The sequence below is a fragment of the Triturus cristatus genome, chromosome 6, assembly GCF_964204655.1.
Source record: "Triturus cristatus chromosome 6, aTriCri1.1, whole genome shotgun sequence".
Lineage (NCBI taxonomy): Eukaryota > Metazoa > Chordata > Amphibia > Caudata > Salamandridae > Triturus > Triturus cristatus.
The window spans coordinates 1773302846-1773328792 of NC_140589.1; the positions used below are offsets into that span (position 1 = coordinate 1773302846).

General features: G+C 43.8%; 1 protein-coding gene across 1 annotated transcript in view; it reads left to right on the forward strand.

Annotated features, from left to right (window-relative positions):
- Window positions 1-25268, forward strand: part of ELP3 (elongator acetyltransferase complex subunit 3) — a 797912-nt gene extending 772644 nt beyond the window's left edge. Inside the window, exon 15 of the mRNA XM_085613064.1 lies at window positions 23540-25268. Within this exon, the coding sequence (XP_085469190.1) occupies window positions 23540-23616 (77 nt within the window). The 3' untranslated portion in view covers window positions 23617-25268. The remainder of the gene's footprint in view (window positions 1-23539) is intronic.
- The last annotated feature ends 679 nt before the right edge of the window (window positions 25269-25947 follow it).

Here is a 25947-nt window from a genome sequence, read left to right on the forward strand (position 1 = left end):
GCAAATAAACTTCCCTATTAACTGCTTGCTAAATAGCACATATTACGCTTGCTTGGGCAATTTTCTATATAATCAGCAAAGAAACTTTCTCATTTACGATGCTTCTGTACTATTTCGATTATGGCCGTGGCTATAGCAAAGAACATTCACTATTTACCCAGCTGCTGGTTACAAAGCACACATTACTGATGATATTGCTGGTGGCGGTCCATATAGCAGAGAAACTTTACATTTACTCTGATATTGTCTGAGCTGATGGGTACTTCTAACAGCAGATTCCTCACCTCTAGAACAATCCCCAGGCGCCAGATGAGCTTTTCACAGCAGTGCTCTTGCACATTGCTAGGTGGCGTTGTGTGGCTCCACATTGACTTTGTTTTGCCCCAAAGGTTACAGAGCTGAACCGTTATAGATGCCATTTCTGTTCGCAGACATCAGTTCCTTTCTTTCCATATCTTCAGATGTAGATCAGGACCTCTGCTCTTCTTTCTTCATCGTATAACAAACTTTTTGCCAAAATATTTTTTTTGTAAAACCTTAAAACCATTATGCAAGGGAACTATGTCCCCTTCAAAAACTTCAGAATTTAAGCCATGAAGAGACTGTTACAAAGAAATGTCTGTGACAGACTCCCATGAGGTATGCCTTTAGTGTTTGGGCTCACGGCAGAACTCCAAGTCATGTGCCCTCATAAATTTAAAGGCTATCCAATACAGTAAGTTGTATGCCGCTAAACACTGGAAAAAACCTCACAGGTGTCTCTCTCGCTCGAAGTCTAGAGCTCGGACTCTCTCTCGCTTTGCGACCATTGCCACAACAGGTCATTGTCACTGTAAAAGTCTTCAGGTCCAAGGCGAAGTGGAAACACAGCAAAGCCAAGCTAGTCTCGTTTCCATCCCACCACTCTCTGCGGAGATGTCACGAGGGTGTCAAAGTACCACCTGGTCTTGCTTTCGATTCACCGAGGAGCCGATTCCAATAAGGATCTGCAAGGGTCTCCATTCAGGTTACTGCCAAGGTATCTATCCTCTGTACTGTCTGTGCAGTCTCAACCTGCTTTGGGTTTCACACCGGCATTGATGCCTACTTTCATTCCGGTGCCAAAATCTGTGCCAGTCTATTTGACATTGCTATCGGTGGCAACACCACCAGTGCTGGAGCAAGATTGTATTCCAATGTCTGACTTCAAACTGAGCACATCTCAGCCTCGACCAAGGTCGTGTCTGGAATCCACATTGACGTGCCCAGTCTGCAATCAGTCTCATTCTGCCAGAACACTACCACTGTTGTGGAGCCACTCTCAGGTGCTCCACCAGTTTTTTTGGTTCAGACTCTGATCAGAGCTTGCTACAATTTGAAAATGACAATGCAGATGATGGTGATGTGCACCTCCATGCTACGATGACAACAATTTGTATATGGAGTCACCTTCTGAAATCCCCAGGCACCAGCCTTCATCCGTAGAACTTAACAGCAGTTCCCTTGCACAACAGTAGCTGGCATTGTGCGGGTCCATGTCAGGTTCATCTCGCCCCGGATGTGACATCAGGGCCCTCATATCTGCACCACTTTCACTTGCTGACATCAGTTTTGTTCTTTCGGTGCATTCTGATTTTGACCCAGGGCTACTTCGAATCCTGTCAGTCTGACAGAATTTCTTTTCCTCTCTTGTATCTCAGTTCCAGGCAGGATTTGGTGTCATACAGCTTTTGCGCAGAGATGAACAGGAAGGCCATCCATGGCCGCAAACCAAACTTGCTGTCACAGAACTTCGGAGGAAGTAGAGTCTGCAACTCTCATATTAAGGAAAATAGCCTTGAGGAAAGATTTTAAGCATACGTTTAATTTCTATTAAGTATGTATAACATTATAGGAGGTTTACAGGACACCTATGTCCTTCAGTAATCATGTCAAAATTCTAATACTTACTGATTGCGAATATCAGTCCCACTATGACCTTCTAGCCGGCACTCCAGTCCCCACAAACCCGAACTTGGCATTGATGAATGAACTCTACAAGAACAGACTATAATCCATTTAAATAAAGATTAAGGGTGGTAATGTTGACACTATTTCAGCAGAATGGCTCTTAAAACTACACATTAATCGGATCTTCCAGGATTTACCTCACAATGCAAGACCTTACCTTAAAAAAACACCCTTGTGCTGAAATAATCCCAAAACAACTTGTTATAAAAGGCTTGGATTTTATCTACTTGTCCGTAGATATTAAAACAAAAAAAGCTTCTTCTACAAGGCATTTGTGACAGGATAGGAGATAATGGTCAAAATCAGAATTGTGGGCTGCACCCTCTGACTTTGTAGATTCAAATGAAGGAAATTACCAAACATGTCTGAAATCGATAAAGTGATTATTGTTGAGTAGTATGGCACTACAAAAAAGTCAAACCAACAGTTAAAAAAATAATTTAGTAGTACGATATAAAAGTTCTAGAAGCAAGCATACATACCTACTCTAACAAAATAGGAAACAGAGAAAATGAACCAGCCAAAAGGCCGTTGGTGTATTCAAGTCTGCTTTGGAAAGAACAAAGGGGCTATACAGACTTTACCTGTTACCGTATACCCCATGTTATTATCTTTCTAAATGTTTTCTCATATTCAATAAAAAAAAAAAAGATACAGACTGTGCCTCTTAACAGAAGGTGTATCTGGTTACTACTGCAAGGTAAATATTGGGAATGTTTTCCTATATTCCATTGCCGCCTATTTTCCATCCAGTCCAGTGCATTTCTATAAACACATTTCTCTCTCATTTCTCCCTTATTTGGCGGAGCACCTCCTATGGAATTATCTTCACACCATCTAAAATCAGGTCACCCTTACAGCAAATCCAAATTGACTTTCCAACAAGGTACGCAGCTATCACCTTAACTATGACCCATTTTCTATAGACATCTGTGTTCACCATAGGTGAGAAATGGATTGCCAGGTAAGAAAAATGTGGAATTAAACCAGCCTTTAAGAGAATCATTACAACTTTGTCAGTTTGAGAGCGATATGATGCACAAATGTAGTCATTCCAGTGTTCAGAATAACCCAAATGTATCCTTTGGGGGTGACCTACATAAAAAGAAATGGTCTGAAAAAACAGAAAATGTCTATGCAGCCTCCCCTTTCCCCCAATATAGAGTTGAACAGTATGGTGATGCTACTATTGTACTGTCCAAGCTGTGTGTGCTGAATAATTTAAATCACAGTCCATTCACCCAAAAACTCACTGCACCTCTCAAGTCACTGACAAGTGCTAGAAGGTGCTATTACAGGGTGCAGGCAGGCACACAGTAAGCCTTTCTTGTTCCCAACAAGGTCACATGTAGGTGGAGCAGATCACTGTGCACAGAAGCCACCGTACCCTCACCCGTTTTATTTTATATATTTGTGTTTTATAGAGTGTGGACTTGACCCGTTAGGGTGTCAGAGCGCTTTACAGGGTTAACAGGTTGTATACTAAAGACTTAGGTGGGGGGGAACATTTGCGATAAAAAAAAAAAGTCCAAACATTTTGCAAGAAGGAAGGTCCAAGAGTCTAGAGTCTAAGGGTGGGGTGTCTGGAGGTGCTGGGTGGATAGCATCTGGTCAGTCCAAGGTATGGTATTAATAGAATAGAAACAAGGTCGCTGAGGTGAGTGCCATGCAAGATTTAGGAGAGGAATTTGCCCAATCGGAAGGTTTTGGCTTCCTTTTAAAGCGTGCCAGAGACGGAATTCTTCTAATTGTGGGCGGGAGTGAGTTCCATGTTCTTGGTGCGGCCCCAGAGAATGCACGATTGTACGTTTTTTCCTTTTGAAAGAGCGGAGGCTGGAGCAAGAGGTCTCTGGCGGACCGGGAGTTTCTGGCTCCTCCGGATACCACGAGTTTCTGGGCGAGAAATGCAGGGGATTTAGTGTATAGATCCTTGTGAGTGATACATGCCAGTTTAAGTTGGATTCTGGCCTCAAGAGGAAGCCTGTTCAGAGCTTTCAGATGTGGTCACATTTTTTTGAACCTGTTAGGAGTCTGGCGGCAGCGTTGAGGCAGGCTTTTAATGGGGCCAGGGAGATCTTGGTTAGACCAGAGAGGGTAGAGCATCCATATTCGAGTCTGGAGATAACTAGTGTCTGGACTGCCATTTTTAAGTCTGGAGTGTCAAGGAAAGGTTTTAGTTTTCTTAGATAGCTCAGGTGAAACCTGGCGGTTTTGGCCATCGATTTGATGTGGTCACGCATATTCAAGCTGCAGTCTGGGGTTATTTCAAGGGATTTGGCAGAGTCCATTATGGTCGGTGGGCAGTTTAAGGTTGTGATTGACTTAGTCCATTCCCATTTACATCCATATACCAATGGGGATCCTTTCTGACCCTGTTGATTTCTCAGGTACAACACTTCTCAGGTAGTTAGGTCTGGCAGCAACCCCGCCACACGACGGTCCAAAGGGACAAGCCCCCAGGCGGGCACTAGTTTCTTCTCCATGTTTCTTTTCCACCTCCTCACAATCAGAGCTTGCAGACAAGCCTGGTGGCAGGTTTTAAAGGAGCATGTAGTCGGATAAAAAAGTAAAACCTGTTATGACTGCCCATCTAATCATATGGCACACCAGCTGCATTAAGCAGGGCCATCATATATGACACTCTCTCTATGAATGATTGACTGCCTTCCTGTGCTGGGACAGGGGTGTGGCAGAGTGTAGAGCTTGCGTAAAGACCATAGTACTCGGCAGGAGCACAAAATCTAGAAATTCCAACACATGAGGCAAATTGAAGCACAAATTTGGCCAAACTGCCAGCAAAGTCCCCTCCCCCCGCATAATTGGGAAAAATATCCCCCAGTTATGCTGTCAATAGCCCAATCTGGAAACATTTGTTACTTGATCTAAAATACTAAGCAAGCACAATGCCTCTTGAAAAGAAGCCCTAAAGAGTTGTTTGTGGAAGAAATCATTCTGTTCTTCGAGGAGCTCCAGGAGGTGCATGGGATCATGGCGGGGTAATTTTTGACGCACACAGCACTTCAAGAGACAATTGGAGAAGTGAGGGTTGAGTCAGGAAAATAATCTGACACTGACCTAGCGCTGCACATGCTGTTGACGAGGAGTGCTACAAAGCATGAGATTACTAATCTGTTAGGGCATTGGGTCAGACGGAGGGGCCAAGGTTGCCCCAGACTGAGCTGAAGCTGGATTCAAGTCTTTGAAATTAACGTCACGTATGCGGACTGTCGTCACATTCTGTGCCCTATTCCACCGATCTCGAAGAATGCGCATCTGAAACTATTACAGTTTAACTATGTCCACCGCACATACCTGACGTCCTCACGGCCGCACAGAATGTTCAGCACTGTATCACACACATGCCCCTGCTGTGGTGGGCATTGCAGCTCCGGCCCAACGATGAGCTGCCTGATGATGAAGCATTACACCCACTCGGGTGTGTGAGTGCTTGTGCTTTTGAGCAATCAGATCTCCGATCTGTTGCCTTAGTTTACCTGACCTAGATGTTTTTTCCTTCCCTCTCCCTTTCCCCCTTCTCAGAAACTGCATACCTTTTGTAGTAAATCTGATCTGCGACCGCTGTGACTGTCGGCTACCCGATTTTGCCCCTTGGGCACCTTCCTGTGTGGACCAATTGCATCTCGGCAGGAGCGCTTGACATTGCTGACCCCTCCCTGGCTGTTCTTCTTGCCACAGACGGCGCTAGACTGCCTCACCCTCCTCTTCAAATTCCAGTGCATGCAGCACCCTGTACAAACGTGATATAACATGATAGATGGTTGCAGCTTCACCCTTGTCCGCTTCACCCTTCATAATATATTGTATTCTTGCTGTATCACTGCTTGTGCTGGTGTTTTTACACTCTGTATGTACAAGATCTTGCCTACTGTCTTTCTTAGTATGAAAAATCTTCAATAAAGGGGGGGCGGAGCTTGCCCGGCAAGAATATGGCCGCGCTCAGTTAGAGCTCCGCACATCACCGCCACCATCCGCCAGGTATCCGGCCATATACCCACCACAACCAAGACACAGACGCCGGCTACCTGGGTGCCCGCGGACTTCGGGGGGCACTCCCGATCACCGGCGGCATTGTTTTCCTCCTGCACCGCGGGCTCCCGGCGGCCGCGACGAGGTGCGGCCTAGAGTCCCCGCCCTCGAGTGTGGTGCTGGCCGGCCCTCCAGTCATCCGGACCGGCCGCTTCTGGAGCGAAGCCTGCTACTCCGTTCCTGTTTTTCTGGCTGCCGCTCCTGCTACCGGTAAGGGGGCTTGAGACCACGACATGCTGTGTGCCCGATTGGCCCTCCTCTGCTGCATTACTGGGGTGTGCTGCCTCCTGCTGCTCACCTCCCTGGGTCTCTCTGCCTGCCTGACTTCCTTGGCCTGACGCATCCGTCTAAGGCTCCTGACGGTGAGCGCCATATTTCTTGCTGTTTGCTGCTGCTTTGGGCTGCACCTTCCTGTCTTCGGGGGCCCGTCTCCTCGCCTGGCTCTGGGTCTTCCATTCCTCTTGCTGCAACGAAGCTGACTGACTAGAGCTGGTGAGTTTGGTTCCCTTGGCCCTGAGATTCGGCGCCCCCCTCTTCTGCTTTGCGCCTGCCTGCTCCTTCTGGCGCCATTATGGGGAAGGTTGATCTTAATCAACCCAAACTACAATTTGAACGCCGTAAATCCCGTCGCATAGAGGAGGGGGCGGAGTTTGTGGACACAACCCTCCCTGGAACTGCACCCCAAACGACGACCCTGTAGGTGACATAAAACAGATTATCGCGTCAATGCAGCGGGGCCTCACTGCCATAGACTCTAAGATTGATACGTTGGCTTATCGCATGGACCGTGTATCTGAGCGTGTTGATAAGCAGGCTGAGCGCCTGGATATGGCGGAGCGTCGCATTGCTGAAGTAGAGGAATCCCAGACCGACGCGGGAGATGTGCGAAGGCAGATGGTGCGCGCTCTTGCGACCCTACACGACAAGACGGAGGACTTAGAGGCCCGGTCGCATCGCTCCAATCTGCGCATAACTGGCCTGGCGGAGTGCACGGTGACGGGGAACATGGAGCAGTTTGTAGAGCGCCTGTTGACCACACTCCTGGGCGCCGATACCTTCTCCCACCTGTTCGTAGTTGAGAGAGCACACCGCTCCCTTGGGCCCCGACCCCAGCCTGGCGCCCCTCCTCGGCCCATTATTGCTAAACTCTTAAACTATCGGGACAGACGCTGCACTGCGCAGAGCACGTGAATTGGGGTCCCTTAGGTACGAAGGATCAGACATCTGTTGTGTGTTACTTGTGTGCTCCAGATGCTTTCCGTTGCTACTGTTTATGGTGCCATGATGTATTATTGTGTTCCATGCTGTCTCGCCGTTGACCCTGCGGGGCGCATGGTATGCTTGGTGAAGCTCTACCAGAGCGCTGTGGTTCTTCCCCCTTGTTGGGCTTTGCCTCATTCGCTTCCATGTTTTATTTTCTCTGATACATGTGGCCGGCTCCCCACGCTGCTCCACATGGGCCTGTTCCCCTCCAGTGGGCCTTAGCCCTCCTAAGCTACGTTGCTTTGACTCTTTGGCATTCCTATCTGTTTATTTCCTTGAGAGTTGTGGCGGACCTGCTACATGTAGGCGGTGTTTGCGTATTATGCTCAGTTTGTGTGGCTGGGCAACATCCGCCCCTTTGCGTTAACCACTGATTTACCTCCAATGGGTTGGGGATCCCGAGAGGTGTTTGTTGACTGTTTCCCTATGTTGTTTGGGTGGGTTGTGCATTGCCTTCGCAAAGTTGGGGATTGCAAGGCGGGGGGGGGGGCAAGTGTTTATGGATTGTCTTTTCTTTTTCCTTTTTATTTTTTTGCGTTATTTGGATCGCCAATTTCCTCATTTGGTATGTGAAGGATCTATATGTCCCTCCTTTCCCCGTTGCTTTATGGTGTGCATGCAGGCGTGCTGTCTACATGATAGATGTCCAGCTTGCTGCAGTGCAGGTTGCGATTCCCCATGTTGTTGTCACCATTAGATATGTGTGATCATCGACCTAGGTCCCAATCATCTACTAATCTGACCCTTATGTCGTGGAATATTCGCGGTCTCAATGACCAGCGCAAGGTGAGGAAGGTTATAGCCTATTTAAAGCGAAAGGAGATTGATGTCGCGTTATTGCAAGAGACGCACCTGCCACCGGGCGCTGCACTCCTGACTAGCAAACAACTAGCAGGGCTTTCGCACGCTGCTTGCTTTACCTCCCACGTCAGGGGTGTTTTGACCTGGCTTAACCCTAGGGCTGGCTTCAAGTTAACCCCTTTACACACAGACTCTGCAGGCAGGTTCGTTATCTCACACTGTCACAGCCCTCGCTGGGAGTTCCTCGTGGTCAAGTCCTATGGCTCTAATTACAAAGACCCAGGGTTTTTTCAATCCCTTTTTGATTTAATTAAAGCACACTGTAATTTGCCGATCTTCTGGGGGGGTGACTTTAATTGTGTTATGGACCCGACGTTAGACCGCTCCAGAGGCCCCACCCGTTCACTCTCTGGGTCGGCGAAGGCGGTGCAGGATATTGCTCTGCAGCTTCAATTGGCAGATTTGTGGTGCACCCGCTCTGCCACTAGTGGAGGATACACTCACTATTCCGCACAGTATGACATTCACACGCGAATTGACTATTGGTTTCTCCCACAATCCCTATTGCCTAAGGTGCTGCAGTGTACTGTTTTAGCTTGCTCTTTTTCAGATCACTCCCCGGTCACGGTCGCGGTCCCACCCCGCACTCCGCCCCCATTCTTGTGGCGATGCCCGCCCTATTCACTGCTGGACTCTGTTTTTCACTCTGAACTGCGTGAGGCTGTCTCCTCCTTCTTTGATACAAATGTGGGTTCGGTTGACTCCTTTATGACGGTGTGGGAAACATTTAAGGTTTTCATTCGGGTTATTGCTATTAGTAAACATGCGGGAGAGCTTTGCGCTATCCGTGATCGCCTTACACTGCTGGAGGCCCGGCTTTCAGATATAGAGTCACGCCTGCTTCTTTCAGAGGACCCTGAACTGAGAGAACTCCTTAAGTCCACATTGGCCGAATTCCATGAGGCCGCAGATAGCGAGGTCAAGCACATGGGTAAATACGCTCGGTTCTGGCGGCGATGACCCGCCGACGACTGGACGCGCGAGATGCTCCTGAGATAGAAGGCGACGACTCTGACGTACCCCACTGATGTCAATATGCAATTCTTATCTTACTTTCAGGACCTATATAGCTCCAAACTTGCCCCGAGTGATGATGAAATTACCAATTACTTGGAATATATACAACTACCCTGGCTCCAAAATTGGCACAGGGAATTCTTGATGTGCCCCGTCGAAGCGGCGGAGATTCGACTAGGTCTTGGATCGATGCGCGAAGGCAGCGCACCTGGGCTTGACGGCCTCACAGTCCCCTTTTAAAAAGCCTTCAGTGATCTCCTTATCCCACATATTATAACGCTGTTCCACGATATGGCCGCGAACGGCATCATGCCCCCATCTATGCGTGAGGCTTTAATTATCACCCTTTTGAAGCCTAACAAGGACCCCCGTAGATGCCCTTCTTACCGTCCGCTTTCTCTGATCAATGTGGACACTAAACTGTATGCAAAGATCCTTGCCAATCGTCTAGCCCCGCTCCTTCCCCAACTTATTGGCCCTGAACAGGCTGGGTTCATCCCAAATCGCACGCTCACACAAAATATCCTCACAGTTTTTGGCGCGTTGCAGCAAATCCGCCCAGAGGTCAAAGCCGCCGTGCTATTCCTTGACGCCGAAAAGGCTTTTGATTCCATCGAATGGAAGTTTATGTACGCTGTGCTGCGGCGCGTTGGAGTTGGTGAGGAATTCATACAAATGGTGTCTGTGTTATACAACTCCCCTGTTGCTCGGGTTCGCACGGGTGATGTGGTTTCCTCCCCTTTTTCGATCCGCCGTGGCACGAGGCAAGGCTGTCCACTCTCCCCGCTGCTGAATGCAATAGCTGTCGAGCCACTGTTAGGGGCATTACGTGAATATCACAATCACAGAGGGCTTCGCTTTCCACATTACAACCTCATTGTCTCGGCATACGTAGACGACACGCTGTTGTACATCAGAGACCCTGAGACCCACCTACCCCCTGTGATACGGGAGGTATTACGCTTCAGGGGATTGTCTGGCCTGAGGATCAATTGGGATAAGTCTATTTTGTTCCCATTGACACCTACCACGGTCCACTTTCCGCTTGACTTCCCACTCCAGTGGACCACCGAACCGGTGCGGTACCTAGGTATCCAAGTTCATTCGAACGCCGAGGAGGTCCTTAAGGCCAATTATGGCACATTGATGTGGACAGATGGATACGTCTCCCATTATCTTTAGTTGGCAGAGTATCCTTGATGAAAATGGTTGTGCTACCTCGCCTACTTTTTCTGTTTCTCAATATACCGATCGTGGTTCCTCCATAGCTGTTTCGTTACTTGCGATCTCTGATGATTAAACTGGCATGGGCGGGCAAGACTCCGCGAGTTGCCTTTGACACGCTTATGCTTCCGTATGCCGCTGGCGCCCTTAACGCCCCCAACTTCGAATTGTATTATAGGGCTGCGCAGGCCTCTCACGCTCATAGCTGGGTGCATGGTCCTCAAGATCTGCCCCATCTCCACATTGAGTGGGGTGTCGCCGCCCCCTACTCGTTGCTTCGACTATTGACACAGGCCCCTACTCGACGAAGTGGCGTATTAGACTCCATTAATTCCGCAGTACACGCGTGGAATGCTCTGCTGCGAATATATGAGGGGGCGCAACTATACTCGTCCCGTATGCATATCGACTGGCGCCAGTGGTTTGTGCTCAGCTCAGATAGAGGTACCCTAGATTCCCTTCACAAACTACGTATATATCAAATGGGCGATCTATTTCGTCAAGGACGGTTGGGCACCTGGGATGAGGTGGCAGGCACGGACGGCATACACTCAGCCCTCACCAAGTTTAATTGTTTTCGTACTCGGCACGCTTTTAAGGCAGTGTTGGGTGATGACTTACAGGAACCCTTGGTGATCCCCCCCTCTGACAACTCTACTAAGCGCTCCTTCCCCGCGCGGTATCATCTCCAAGCTCTACACTCTTCCCTTAGCGGCATTAGACGAGCTTGGCAGGCTGACATAGGAACTCCCATCTCTGACGACATCTGGTTTTATTGTTGTAAGGTTACTCGTGGGATCTCCCTGAATGGACGCCACCGACTGGTTCATTTTAAATTTCTCAATAGAGTTTATTACTCCCCTTTACGGCTTTTTAGATATGGGTTGTTAGACTCTGCCGATTGTGAGAGATGCTGTGCCCCACATGCAGATTTTTTCCACCTAGCGTGGCAATGCCCGTCAGTGTTTCACTATTGGGAACTAATTTTCCAGAAGCTAAGCGATATTCTGGGGCTACTCCTCACCCCAGACTCCCTGCTGGCGCTTCTTGGCTACACCAAACCCCTTAAGAATGCTGTATGCAAATTGGCTGCCATGGGCCTCCTGCTTGCTAAGCGTCGATTAGCGATGCGATGGCTGAGGGGCCCGCTACCTACAGTTGCGGAGTGGGAGCGTGACATGTTGTATTACAACACCCAATCTGATGTCTACAGCGAACTGCTCCCCCCTTTTAATCGCCCTAAACGTTTTTGGGGGCTATTTGCTCAATATCGAGCTGCTGCTCATTCAGCAATGGAGGATCCTGATGTCTAAAGTGTGACTGCACGATTTCGCTACACTTCTTCATTGGATAGTTTTGCATATACCCTCCTCCTGGTTCTCTCTGACACACGGCCTCCATCTTGTCCGAGGCTATTTGGCGCCCGCATGGTTCTGTCGCATTACCTCACCATTAATGTACTGAGTGTCTGTTAATGTACTGTATGCACCTTTGCTGCCACTCATATTATCATGCACCTTTGCTCTGTATTACAACTGTGACCTTGCTATTGGTTTTTTTGACCTTGGTGATCCATATTAAAGCCTTCACTGCTTGACATTGTAATTTTCTTTTTTGTTATGTCGGCTTTTTGTATGATTGCTTTCTCTTCATTTTTTTTCTCTGTTATTGTGTTGAAATAATAAAATACAATAATAATAAAAAAAAAAAAATCTTCAATAAAGAGCAATTTTGAAAAAAGGTCGGAAAAACCAGAAAGCATTCCACAAGAACCCAAAATAAAACCGCCCTTCAAAAATCATCAAAACGAGGATTATGAACATTAAAATGAACAACGTATTCTCATGCGTGACAAAAACGTGTATGCTACATGCATTGAAACTTACTCCTTATTCTTTATAGGAATAGCTTTAAAGAATGACATGCAGGCAGCTAAATACTCCCTTGCATATCCACAAAAAATCAGTTTACCATCACATGAAGTACAGAAGCAGATGTTTGATCTCTGAATTTTATTTTTATTTTATACCAACATAAATGTTCTTATTCTAAATGTATTTTAGTTTGTTTTTATCTTTAAACAACTTAGCTTAATTCATGCACTTGCTTTTATTTACATGCTTTTGTGCATTTGTGTATGGTTTCAAACATAACATACACTCTTTCTGCATCCCCATCACTAGACTCTTTCTGCATCCCCATCACTAGATGGCCATCTTCCTGCGATTCCAGGGATTCCCTTTTTTTGTTCATGCCCTGCTAAATTAAGACATCCTTCACACTGTTACGGCGGGCAGATAAATAGTGAATTTTCAGATATTTAAGCAGACACAGGCTATTTTCCAGGGATCATCTCCCTTTTTAAGTTCCATAGAGGTCGAACGTACCCTGAAGGTCTCTGGTGACCTGTGGCTGCACACTGTCATTCCTTCAGCCCTTGCACAGATCCGGGCCTCTGCCTGCATTTTATTCATGAAAGTTACAATTTGATTAAAGTTTATTTAATTGAATTAAATAGGAAAGTCTTGAGTTTGTTAGTTGCAACATTTATTTGCAGTTCTTTGGGCCTTATATATCAAGGTGAGTTCGCAAACCAACAGTTGCTGTTTGTACACCAACTGATTTATGAGCTGAGCTTCATTTTTTGCGATGCAGCTGATGAGCTAATTAACTGCACAACATGTTTCCTCGCTGGAGGCAGTAAAACCCCCTGCCTCAATGATATTTGAGGCAAGAGGCATTTTGCCTACATCAGTGCATTCGCATTCCTTGCACGGTAATATTTTTTTAAAGCAACAAGTCACCAAGGCTGCTGCTAACATTCGCAAACTGGAAGCTGACCTTGTTCCATTTTGAGAATTGGTCAATTTTGAGAACTGGCTTCCATTTTGAGAATTGGCTTCCATTTTGAGAACTGGTCAGTATCCCAAGGCTGGTGATGGCAGCCTTTCAGAGGTTTGCAAGCATAACTGTGGTTGCAAAGTATTGATACATAGCATTGCGAATGATACATAGGCAGGGAACGCCCTTTTCAAGTCCCGTCCTCTTTACAAGTTGTAATGGTTTCCAAAAGCCATTTATTGAGTCAGTTAATTAATGCACTAGTGAACAGTTTTCATGTGTGTACTTATTCTAAAGGAGCATTGAAAAGAGAAGTCTCAGTCGCTTCACGTTAGAGATCGAGGTGACATATCTGATCCTGGTACCCAGAAGCTTTCTGCCTTTGCTGGCCATTAAACTGCTCCTGTGGAGTGCACTTACATCTCATTGTGCCAGTGAGAACATTGTCATCAAGACTCTAAAATGGACCGTAATGAGATCAGCAGATGTTTGCGGCATTCATTCTGTGCTATTCATTTCAAGAGGTTGTACTCACGGTATTCAGAAGTTAGGGCTCTCCAAACGTGGAAAATAATTGGCCATTTTAACAGACGGTGAAATGGTCCTTATTTGTTCCACGCTTCTGTTAAAAGAACTTGAGGTGTATAAAAAGAAGGCAGAGTGTGACTGAGCACTATTGTAAGGATTTGTTATTTTATTGTGTCCATGTTCTCTGTCTGCCCCCATGGAGAGAATAAGCTTCCCAGAATCTGTGCTTGATCCACAATGCTCACTGTTGAAAAGTCGCAAATTTGCTCCCATGGGATGGTTATTCCATGCTTTGAAGCGAATCCCAGAACGACTCCAGGAAATATATAGTAGTTACAGATTTCCTGAAATGTAGAGTTGTAACAATGCTGCATTTATATTTTCTATCAGGCGAGAAATTCTGTAAAAGTAAATGTGAAGCATATGTGCAGTTGCCATAGGTATCTTCCTTTTTCTTAACAGGAAAAATATTTTCAAAACCCCTTCACCTGTACCTTCTGTAAATAGGATTGTTTTACCTCCCCCTGTCCATCATGTAAACACACTTAACTTGGGGGCGTACCTTAGTCATTGTGATTTGGGGGGTGTGAGTCTCATATTTACCAACTACAAAAGCAATGGACCTCAGAGTGAAGGTGTGAGGTGACCAAGATTCGGGATGGACTGGTCCCATGAGGTGCAGGGTCAGTACTGATTTGCAGTTGGTGGGCCTCTGTGGCTCATTTAGAGTTTGGCGAACAGGTACTCTGTTGCAACGGCAGCGGAGTACCTTGCTTGCCAAACTTAAGGTTCGCATGCCTGATTTTTAGCCGGGTGGACCACTAGTTTTATGCCGGCAGAGTAAAATTTACCCTGTGAGTGTCAACCTTCCTTCAGCGGACCGACTGAGTAGGTGTCATTGAAGAAACCCATACAACCTTTTCCCCTATTTAGAGTGGACGGTCAAATGTTTTTTTTCCTGGTGGGGAGGAACAGTTGGTTTGAGGCTTGTTAGTCCATCCTAATTCATCATTTGTATCCTTCCACGGCTATTGGCCCATTTACTTCTGACACTAATATCTTCTAGGTCTCGCCTAGCCTTGCAGCGTGAATGCGCTGCCATCGCTTTGCGAGACATGCAGTACATACTGTAGTGTGGAAGCTCCGCCCACTCTGCCCATTGGCTTTTGTCTTAAATACTGCCTTCCGATTGGTTTGAGGCTTGTTAGTCCCTCCTCATTCATCATTTGTATTCTTCCACGGCTATTGACCCCTTTACTCCTAACACTATTTTCTTCCCTGTCTCCCCACCCCACCGCCCCCTCCCTCAGTCTGTGACTTCTCACCCTCCCCCGCCCCTCACCACTCCCGTTCGTGTTTTCTTGCCTGCCAGCACTTCCGTTTTCATCTTTATTATTGCCACCTTGAAATATGCGGGTTCAAGATGCGTGCTGTACAAAAACTTCTCGTGTTTAATTAACTAGATTTTAATGTTACTCTAAATATAATATGACTCTAGGCAACATTCGGGGTGTGCATGGCAACTGATGCCTCTTAGTTCACAAATGGCATTGTTGTCGGGCAGGAGGTGCGGCAGTGTTTTAACTCATGCTTAAAACAAGCACTTTTAATAACTTCCTCTCAATTCAGTGATATAATCTTGTGTACCGATGTGACGTGCTAAAGAAATGCACTTTTTTGAATTCTGAAGAGACATTATCGCACATTTACATCATGTTTACTGTATGATTTACATGCTGTTCATTTTCACGGCTCGCATACGCTTGGCTCGTCTCCAGCTGGCTCTAATTGTTAATTAATATATTGGCTCGCGCACCTCTAACAAAGAGAGATGAATGGATACATGACAGTGAGTCCAGTAGATGGTAGAGAAATAGACTGGTGCAGACAAACAGACAAAGTCAGTCTCCATTGCCTCACGTCAGAATCATCACTTTCAATAACCTGGAAATCTGCTGGCAACTCCCGCATGCCTCAACCTCATCCCTCTCACCTATTCTTAGCAGAAGCGGCAGATTCTGAGCTGTGCACTGCTGGTGCAGAGGAGCACGGCAGAGTCTGTAGAAGCGCTGGTATGCCTAGCCTCTCCGGGCAGGCACCTATGCCTTCCAGGTGCCTTCACACTCAGGATAAATGAATACATTTTGTTCTGTGCATTAGTCGCCCCTCTGTGAACACTGTCTGGTAGATGAAGCTCTGTGTTAATAAACACATTCAGAGAGCTGGATGTGTACAAACAAACAACAGCCACAATACCGTACGTTTCGAACGTGCAGTTAAATACCTGCTCATTGAGTACCTCATTGGCTGATCAATCCATGGCACTACCAAAATTACATTTGGACACGTTTGCTCAACTGTAAAACACTCGCTTCTATGGGTCATTTAACAACTCGGGCTTTGGGGTTAGGTAACCTACTTTGGATGCTGTGTAAAAGAGTACATACTAAAATGAATGCAATGAAACTAAGCAACCAGTACTGTCTAAAACAGTGTGAAAACTGACACGCATTCTGGTATTTTGTTTAGTTAATGTCGATTTTTCTCATAGATGCGAGTAAAGTACTCTTAATATCTTAATGAAATCTGCACACTTATCTAATAGCACTGGACGACCTATGACAACTAGGCAATGAATACATTTTCATGTACCCCCGAAGCCCCCCTGCTCCTTGCCCCCTAGCCAAACTTCATTGCCTCCCAATGTTTGGGGGATAACCAAGATGCAGGAGAGTGAGTCAAATAGTCTAGAAAATGAAAGAGAAGCCGGGATTCGGATTCACATGCTCCGATCCAGATCGCGTTGGTTAGTCTGTAAGCACTACTTTTATTAATGAGTTTCGCATTAGTAAAGCACCACGGTGTGCATGTGTGGTGACACTTCACCCATGAGGTACGTGCCAAGCAATTGTTGACACAATCCACACTTTGCGTCTTTTTCAATATATTTATTACGAAGTGCAGGACCTTTCCAGGGGACTTTGCACACTACATACATTCACTCCAAAAATAAAACGTGTTGGTAAAAAAACATTGCCATTTACAATGTCACTAGCTCTAACTCACAAATGTGAGACCTATTTGCATTGCAAATGCTTGTTAGTAAACTGGTCACTAAGGGGCATACTTAGAAAGAAGTGGTGCAACAGGCAAAGTTGCTGGGCCCTGTTTGTCACCTGAAGAGAGTAGAAAATATTCATATCTTGAATGAAACGGCACAGTTCCATGCGCTGCAGTACTTTGGGCTGCCTAGCACCCATGCAGGCCCCTTGTTCCATAGTGCAAGGATGTCTGAGTTATGGTCAGTATATATTTTATGCATGAAGGGGTAAAGTCCTGCACAAAAACTATCCTTTGAGGCCTTTTTATTTGGGTGGTTACGCCTTCCTTTAATAGGAACAAATGTGTGCACTTCTGGGGTAGGAAACTACCATTAAAGGGTATGTAAATGCCCCGTTTGAGTGTTGGATTTTCCTCTACTTTTGCAGAATGGCCCATGCTCTAAAAAGAGACTGTGAATCTATAACATATCTGATACAATGACTGAACAATTCTGATGCAAGTATCGTGTATAATGTGGATACAGAGCAGTGACAAAGAATAGACCATTAATGTTGTCTTGTTGTGTGTCTCTCCCAACATTATATACTTACGTTTTATGTTTATCTTTTTATGTTGCGCCGTATATGTAGAAGAATGAAGGTAGTTTTAAAACAATATAAAGAGATTCAGGCTGCTACTTTTTAGCAATTCATTTGTATATACAATTTTGAGTGTTGGATTACCAATAAAATTATAGAAGAATTTTAACAGATTGTATTGTCACTTAGTGTCTTCCCCTATACTGGAGTGTTACTGAGATTGGATTACACAATTGTGTTGTGATGAGCCCAGGTCGAGTGTTGGACTGAATGGTGTATGTTTTTGTGGTATTATTGCCTTTCCCAAGAGGAAACCTCGATTTTACTGTTTTCTGTAACTACTCCTGAGACCATGTGAGCTGCTTTGCGCAATGTGCACAAATCCCCTAAGCAAAGTCTATGGTTTCTCCTGTAGAAAAGATGGTACTGCATGGTCCTTGAGATCCAGGAGTGGCAACGCCCCCTCCACTGTTGAAAATATAATAGCTGTTCGTACATCGTTAAAGGCAATTTCATTCACAGTGGACAAAAGACACGGTAGGATGTCCTTGGAACTAGTTTGCAGAGCTTATGCCCATGGATGACATGATGGTAGAGGAAAAAACTCAAATTCACATACATATTATATGCATACAGTACCATACGCAGTGTTATTAGTAGGAGGAAAGTAAAGCGTTCAACAAAGCAAGCATTCTTGGGACAAGGTCTTGCGAGACGAGATGTGATGTATGTGCTGGTTTCTCAGCGTCCTTGCCACCGAAATGAAGGCGACAGAAAATGCAGACTAAGGGAAGTACATGAACCCACTTGCTTTGTGCCAGAGACTCAGATTGGGACGAAGGCACGTTCGGCTGAGCTTCTGCAGAAAACCTTCAGAATCCACTGTCCATAAGACACACAGGTACACTTGCAGATAGTGGTGAACCCTCTTTCACTCGCACATTCATTCATGTACAAGGAAGCGGCAAAACTGACCCTAGCAGGCCTAGGTGTGTCCTTCCCACACACTGGAGACCACCGTCCTGTCCAGTGGGTGCTGAAGGGAAGAAGTAGTGGCAATAACACCAACAACAGACAATCCAAGCACGTAGGCCAAAATCGCAGCATTACAAAGTCATGGCAAAACTAGACAAGCAATATGTACAATCCCGCAGTGCTATCATTGATACAAGCTCTTAAAATGGCAAAGATAAAATAAAAGATACTAAATAATGTACAACCGACAATGTGCATGCCTTGAGCTCGGGATCACCCGACGCAATATCCCAAATTGGGCCCACCCAATGCAGATTCCTAAGTCTGGACAACCCGATGCAAAATCCTCCTCCTCTTGTAACCAGCAAGACCCATGTGTTACAATCAGAAACAGTAGCAATCAGAAAAATGGAAAAGAAACAACAGGGAACTATCAACGAAAGGCAGGATATCCTGAAGTAAAGCTGCGTATGAACCAGGCATTGTCAGATAAGATACAGTAAGCAAAACTGCAAGGAGCAGGATAAGGTCTAGGGCGGGTGGGGTGAGAACACTAAAGACCGGGACCTCAGAGGACGACAGAGCTGTCACTTCAGACGCGGCGTCCGTCCAACGGTCCAGAGTGAAGTCAGAAGAGAAGATACGCCGCAAAGCCATGTTCAGACCTTCCATCACCTTGGACTGCATTCTTCACCAAATGTGGAACCTCGATTAAAGAAACACAGAATATTGTCAAATTTCATAAGCAGCTTTCTTTGTGATTCACAAGAACATGAGCAAAGCAGCAGGTCCAATTTGTGGTACTTTCTCTTGGTTTTTTTTTATACCCATAAACCACAAAAGGCGTATTAATACAGATCCAATCATAAAACAGAAAAGGTGATTTCTTCAGCATACATGATGAGTTGTAGACCAGAGAAGGCAACAGTTATACAAGCATTAAACATGCAACGAATTGCAGTGGAATAAAGAGCTTGTGATACAGAATGGTGACAGGTAAGGTGTCTACACACCCTGATGGCTGCGATCATCAAATGTTGTCAATACAGGGGTTTACACAATACCTGGACAACCAACGTTCGACAGTTGGCCATTGCTGGGTGTGGGCATAGATTGACAGATTCTTCGCTTGGAAAGTATGCAGCAACTTGTTATAGTAATTGTCCATCTTGTGAGCTGTCATTGTCAAGCTAAATGAACATAAGTTCAACCTCAGGGCATATGGCTTGTTCTGCACGTTCCATTGGCCAAGCCTTATCATTATTTAATTGCACATAAAATGGGTTTCCACAGTACCTCTGTCTGTACATGGATGCCTATGTGCCGTTTGTCCTATCTAATGAGTACCTGTGTATCTGTTAGTCTATGTGCATGGGTGCCTGTCTGTTGGACTTTCACATGGGTTTTATGCAGGTCTCTAGTTCTTTGTGCATTACTAATCATTTGTCTGTCTGTCTATTGGTCTTTGTACATAGTGTCTGATTGTCTTTTGTGTGCATAACATATGTGTGTTATCGATCGATTCACCCAACCCTCAATCCCTGTGGCTACTTTTGCGTTCTCGGACTATACATGCATTTGAGATCTTAACACTGATTTTATGTATAAGGTCATGAACAGTGCATGGTGCAGCATGCATGAACGTATCCTTTGCTAACCATTCATGGACCAGTGGCAGTGGTTTTAAGTTATAATTTATAGCCGGATCTCCAACTGTGTGTATATATTTATCTATAATATTTGAGTGGTACTTGCCACTGGTGCCCGAGACCCTAGCCCCCATGACTAGTGTAAACATTCCGCATTGTCCAAACCAGTAAGTCTCGAAACCTGAGCTATGGCTCAATGTAGGAGTCTCAAACCTGTAAATGTGTTGTCTTTGGTCTGAGATTTTCATTAGTGCACCTTGCCTCTTCCAAAGAGTTTTTTAGTCAGAACATCTGACTTGGGCTCCAATCAGAAAGGGCAGAATGAAAAGTGAATGGAGAATGGAAGTAACATGTAGAAATGAAAGATACAATGAGATGCAATATGATGTGTAAGGTTGCATTTTCTGAACTGCCTGAATCATGTTTGACTTTATAGACATTTATAGACGAACGGTTGTGGAAAATTCACTTTTCCCACCATAGCTCAAATTTCTTTTAGAGCAGCTGAACCTGCAACACACCTAAGGAGGGTCAGCCTTGATTGGCATTCAGTGAAATTCTGAACCTATCGCCTGTAGCAATTTTATATGAAAGTAGTACTTTACAAATGCCCTATTAAATCCCATTTGTTTCCAAATGCTTTACTTCATCTAGTGTTTCCTTCTAAACATCAACCTATGCTGTCCCTGATGCACACCACCCTATGCTGTCCCTGATGCACACCACCCTGTGCTTCTATTATGCATATCTCTGTAGACCCACTTTATACAAGTAAGAAAAGACTGCTCACATGGTGCTTAATTCCCAGTGCGTACCTGAGATAGAGTACTGGGGTACAGCATCCTGAACTCACCTGGGCTACAACAGACAGCTTCCTGCTACACGTCATCCTGTGCTCCACTTGTGGCACTTCTGTGTATTGATGGCCATATGATTTTTGGTTTCTGATCATGTGTGATGCTATGTCTGCAGGTTTTTATGAGTAGGCATATATGTATATATGTGTGTGTGGGGTGTTTATGCATGTGCACATGCAAATTTTTTGTGACCATATGGTGTGAATGAATGTCTTTATTGTATACAATATATTAAAATATTAATCATAATAAATACAGTAAATATATTAAAAGTCACACCTATATCTACAAAGATTCCATAAGAACAGCATTTCAATCACACTTCCTTAAGATGACGGTAAGCATAATCTAACAAATTAGTTTATTTCCCAATAAATTGCCGATCTGTTGTAGAAAAACAGTAGGCAACGGCCTCTTTGACAGATCTATGATTAATGAAATGCATTTTTTTAAGGTATTTCTTTCATATGTCAACTAAACAAGAACATAAGCCAATTAAATGCTCTATTGATGCCTTTGAGGGTAAGCAGTTAGTGTTCCACAACCCCTCAATTCGAGCTATTGGTATCAACAGGAAATGAAACCTCATGAATTTTAGCTTGCGTCCTGCATTCCTATTCGAGGCTAAATATTCTTGCTTTATTATACAGTACGACTCCTTTAAATAGTGAGCATATTGATGTTTCTGTAATGTCAACAAGTCTGCAGCTCTTGCGTTACTCCAGAGAGTTTGGCTAATTAACTTTTTCCTCTCCGATCGGGGCAATTTTATGAGATCTGCAGATAGTGGTAAGTTGCTTTTCATTATTATTTTATTAACAGATACCAAGTTCAGTCCAGTACACAAATCTTGATGGTTTGTTACCTCATTGTAAATCAAAAATTTCAATGAGTCTTTGTTTGCTATTGCACAAGAGTAATTTAGCATTGCTGCTGAGCGACAAATGATTATTTATATCAAGGATAGTTGCAGCCGCATTTTACATGGGGAAGGCGATAAATGAAGATTCAATAAAGATCTGAGCTTTTTTACATACATTTTGTCCAGATCGTTAATGGATTTTTCAGGAAGAACAAATGCTCCATACAATAAGGTAGGTACTAGTTTTGTTTCCAACACCTTTAGTGACCGCATATCCTTAGTGGACTCTCATGAATTTTTTGACTGAGAGTGACACTATCAGGACCTTGGTTTTTAAGTTGGAAAGATGATTTGTCCACTATAATCTATTATCAACCGTTAAGACCAAAAAATTGTATGTTGATACTTCTTCCAGAATGTTGTTATCGATAATTAGTTTAACATGTTTCTAGGTTTTCCCAAAGATCATAAACTTTGTTTTACTGGGGTTAACTTTTAAGTCATTTTCGTTATAAAATTTTTGTAAATTCTGTAATTGTGACTGAAGTCCTGAAGAGGGGGTCAATGAAAATAAAATAATTCCATTCGCATATGCCAAATAACGAATTGGTTTACCTCCTAGCTTTGAGACCAGTCCCTCCGGACATTTAAGAATTTTGATAGATCTACAATGTACAGCGAAAAATAGAAGTGGTGCTAAAATGCATCCCTTTTTCAATTCATTAGCTGTAGATATCTTTGGTGACAAGACATTTTTTGTCAGCTTAAACTGTAACCAACTTTTATTATGGAGCAATATTAAAAAGTGTAAAATTGTGGGACTGATCCCATAATTGCACAATTTCTCCCAGAGTTTTTGTTGATTAACGTTATCAAATGGCAACGAATAATTAATATAACATGCTTATATATTGAGATTTCTTTTGAAGGTTTTGTCGACCAATAATTTACCTGATTGCAGAATTTTCGTAAACAAAACATAAAGTAACTCACTCCAAAGCAGAAGATTGGTTTTAATCACATCAATGGGTCTATTCGACTCACAGCTTTCAAAGGACGAGATTTCCTTATTAACATCTTTATTTTCTCCTTTGAAATCCAAAGTTAAGGGTTATGATAACTTGGTGTGTTCCCTTCTGTGCGCATGCACTATACCTAAGCCAAACCCACTGGCTTTGTGAATGCTTGCCTTACACATCAATCTGTAGTAAATATTGGTTCCCCACAAGCTTATAGACATTCTTTTTTCGTTACTGAATTTATTAAATAAATTCAGCACAGGAAGCCAGGTAATTAGAATGTAAAGGAGCTCGCTGCAACCATGATTTTACGAATAAACAAGACGCAATCTCAAGTTCCAGATTTTACTAAGATTTAATTTTTCTTGTGGTAAATGTAATAAGAAAGTCTTTCTTTGGTGAAAAAAAGTCCATGAGCATTTAAAATAATTACATACTTAAAACAGTAATGCTTAAAGACAGACCAAAATTCTTAACCAATGATATAGATAACGTTGTCAGAGCACAAAGTTTCTTGACATTAAGTGAGCTTTGCAGATTTCAGTCCCTGGTCTTCCACCTTAGTATAAACACAGTTTAGAAGCTTGTGTCAGTTCTTCGCATATGTTTTAAATACAGTAAGAGGTAAGTGTGGAAGTGAAATTATATTATGTTTGAAGTTTGAAAATAATTGAATAACCATAAAATCTATACTTTCTTTGAAATCATGCAATATTTGTGATATTTTAGTTTTTTTATAGTGTTAATTGTATGTGTTTTGTTGTAGGTGTTGGCACCAGGAATTACTACAGAAAGATTGGCTATGAGTTAGAAGGTCCCTATATGGTAAAAAAGTTGGACTAGCAGCAAGCAAGAGGAAGCCGGCTAAACAACGGCAAGCAAAAAGAAGCTTGTTAAAGAACTACAATCAAAAAGAAGTCAGCTAAAGTACAGCAAGCAAGAAAAAGCCAGCTAAAGAACAGCAGGCAAAAAGAAGCTGTTTAAAGAACAGCAAGCTTGAGAAGCCAAGGAAAAAAACTTTTCAGTTCTAGACCATTTGATGGAGTAGAAATGAATCTCAGGGACACGCAACCCTGGACCCTTATGCTTTATACGCATTTGCATCTCAATGGGGGGCACCTTCACTAAATCACTCGTAATACCATGCCATGGTTCAGTATAAAAATGTACTATACCATATGCCATCATTTAACAGAACCCAAGGTCATGAAGGAAAAGCACGAGTACTTTGATATAGTGGTAGGTGCGTGTAGATTTTGCATAATAAATGCAGTGTTGCTAGACAAAATGGGAAAGCAGAGTTGCATCGCCGGTATCCTGCTGGGTAAGAAGTGCAGGAGCTTTGTCAACGGTTTCTTAAAACGTGCATTAACGCTATTGCTACCGCCAGAGGGTTAAATTCAGATGTGAAGGTTTTGGCTTACTCCATTTAACTGATGGGGGAAGATGGTAACATATGAAATAATAGATACAAAATAAATCCCAAAAATACAAATTCAATTCCATATTATGCCACCTCCAGTTATAGAACTTAATTATAGTTCTGCATTAGATAATCACTCGCGTTTGTTGTCTACAGAGATAATGAAATTTGCGTTCTGGATATTATGGTGTGAAGGATCAAAACTGCCTTTGTCACCGAGTCATTTGAAGAGACATGAACTTATTGAGGTTAAGGGCTGGCCAGATGTAGTCTAACTATACACTTTTGCTGATTTACTGTAACAATTTGAAGTATTCAAGGCTTGTTTTATCCTGAACGAGTTTTCACAGTACATCATGCCATCCCCATATGAGACAAAAGCATTATGTAGCTCGTATGTCCTGAGGGAGCCTTTCTACAACTTCTGTAGGCAGCACTTTACATGGTTCAAACTTTTGATTATGCCAGACTGGAGCTTCAGTTGAACAAACCAAAAAAGCGGTATGAGCACCATTATTTTGTCTTTGTTTTCCATTAGCAAACAGGAGCGGCTGCTTCCTCTGGCAGTAGCAGCTATATTTATTCGCGTTGTTGGATTTATATTTTTATCATTAAAAACTGAATAAAAATGAATCTTGATCAGCCAATTTTCTTTTTATTATATTTTCCATTGAAAATTCTCCATTTTCTACTTCAAATGCTCATTGATACTTTTCCCATCACGGGTTTACAAAACTGAAATGAACATTACTGTACATCAAAAAAGTCTGAGGCAAAGTTGGAGGCAGTCTGCTACTAAGATAAATTGTTGCCTTCAATCTCTGGATACGCTTGTCTGCCTTTCTAGTTGTTCTGGTGTTTGATACTGTGGGAATGTCTTCAGAAACAGGCAGCTTCAGATGGAGACATGTGCAACTTGTCATTTCTATTCTATGCAAAAAATTGTCAAAATGTTTGAACTTTATAGTCAATTTAAGGCCATCTTGTATTGCCGTAATGGGGATCTAGATAAGTAAGCCATAAATGTTTGTTTCAGCGTCTACAAAATAAAGTTTAGTACTTTTCTTTGAAATTAGCTTCTCTTTTTACCTTTTGTGATCTTTTGTTGGAAACAATTTAGTATACTTTTTATATCCTAGTTCAAGAGCAACTCATGCCCTTTTCCCAGAATGCACAGCGGGGATTGACACCTACCGGATGGTAGGCATGTACATGATGCATGGAATTGCTCTGGTAGTACCGGAAGGCTAAGGAAAATGAAGGTACCAAGGTACTTGTTTTTTTTCCTATGGAAACAGCCATCCACCATTTTGCTCTCACTATGAGGATCAAGTATTCTGTGGCGTTCTGGTCTTAAATTTCTAAAAGGCATATCTCTCTGTTGTCTGCAGCAATTGGGGAATTACTCCTGATGTGCAAACAGCTGTCCTCTGTGCCTTGTAGTGGGTGAGAGTCAGATTGGAATGGAGTTGAAAACGATGTGATTGAGGGGATTCAACCAATGTCTTATCTTAGATCCTTAACTGCTGGGCCTTTTCACCCCCAGTGCTGAGCCCTTTCTTGGCTATTTGTGGGGAGTACATGCATAGGGCTCCATGACTTTTTTCCACATAAGCTATCAGCGCCAAATTTGAGTAGTAATTTTACCCAGCACACTGGAGATTCTAAAGGTACCCAAGGTTTGTGGATTCTCCTGGAGGGGACTGAGAAAATTGGCAAAACAAGCTAAAGTTTGAGTTTTCTGGGAAAAT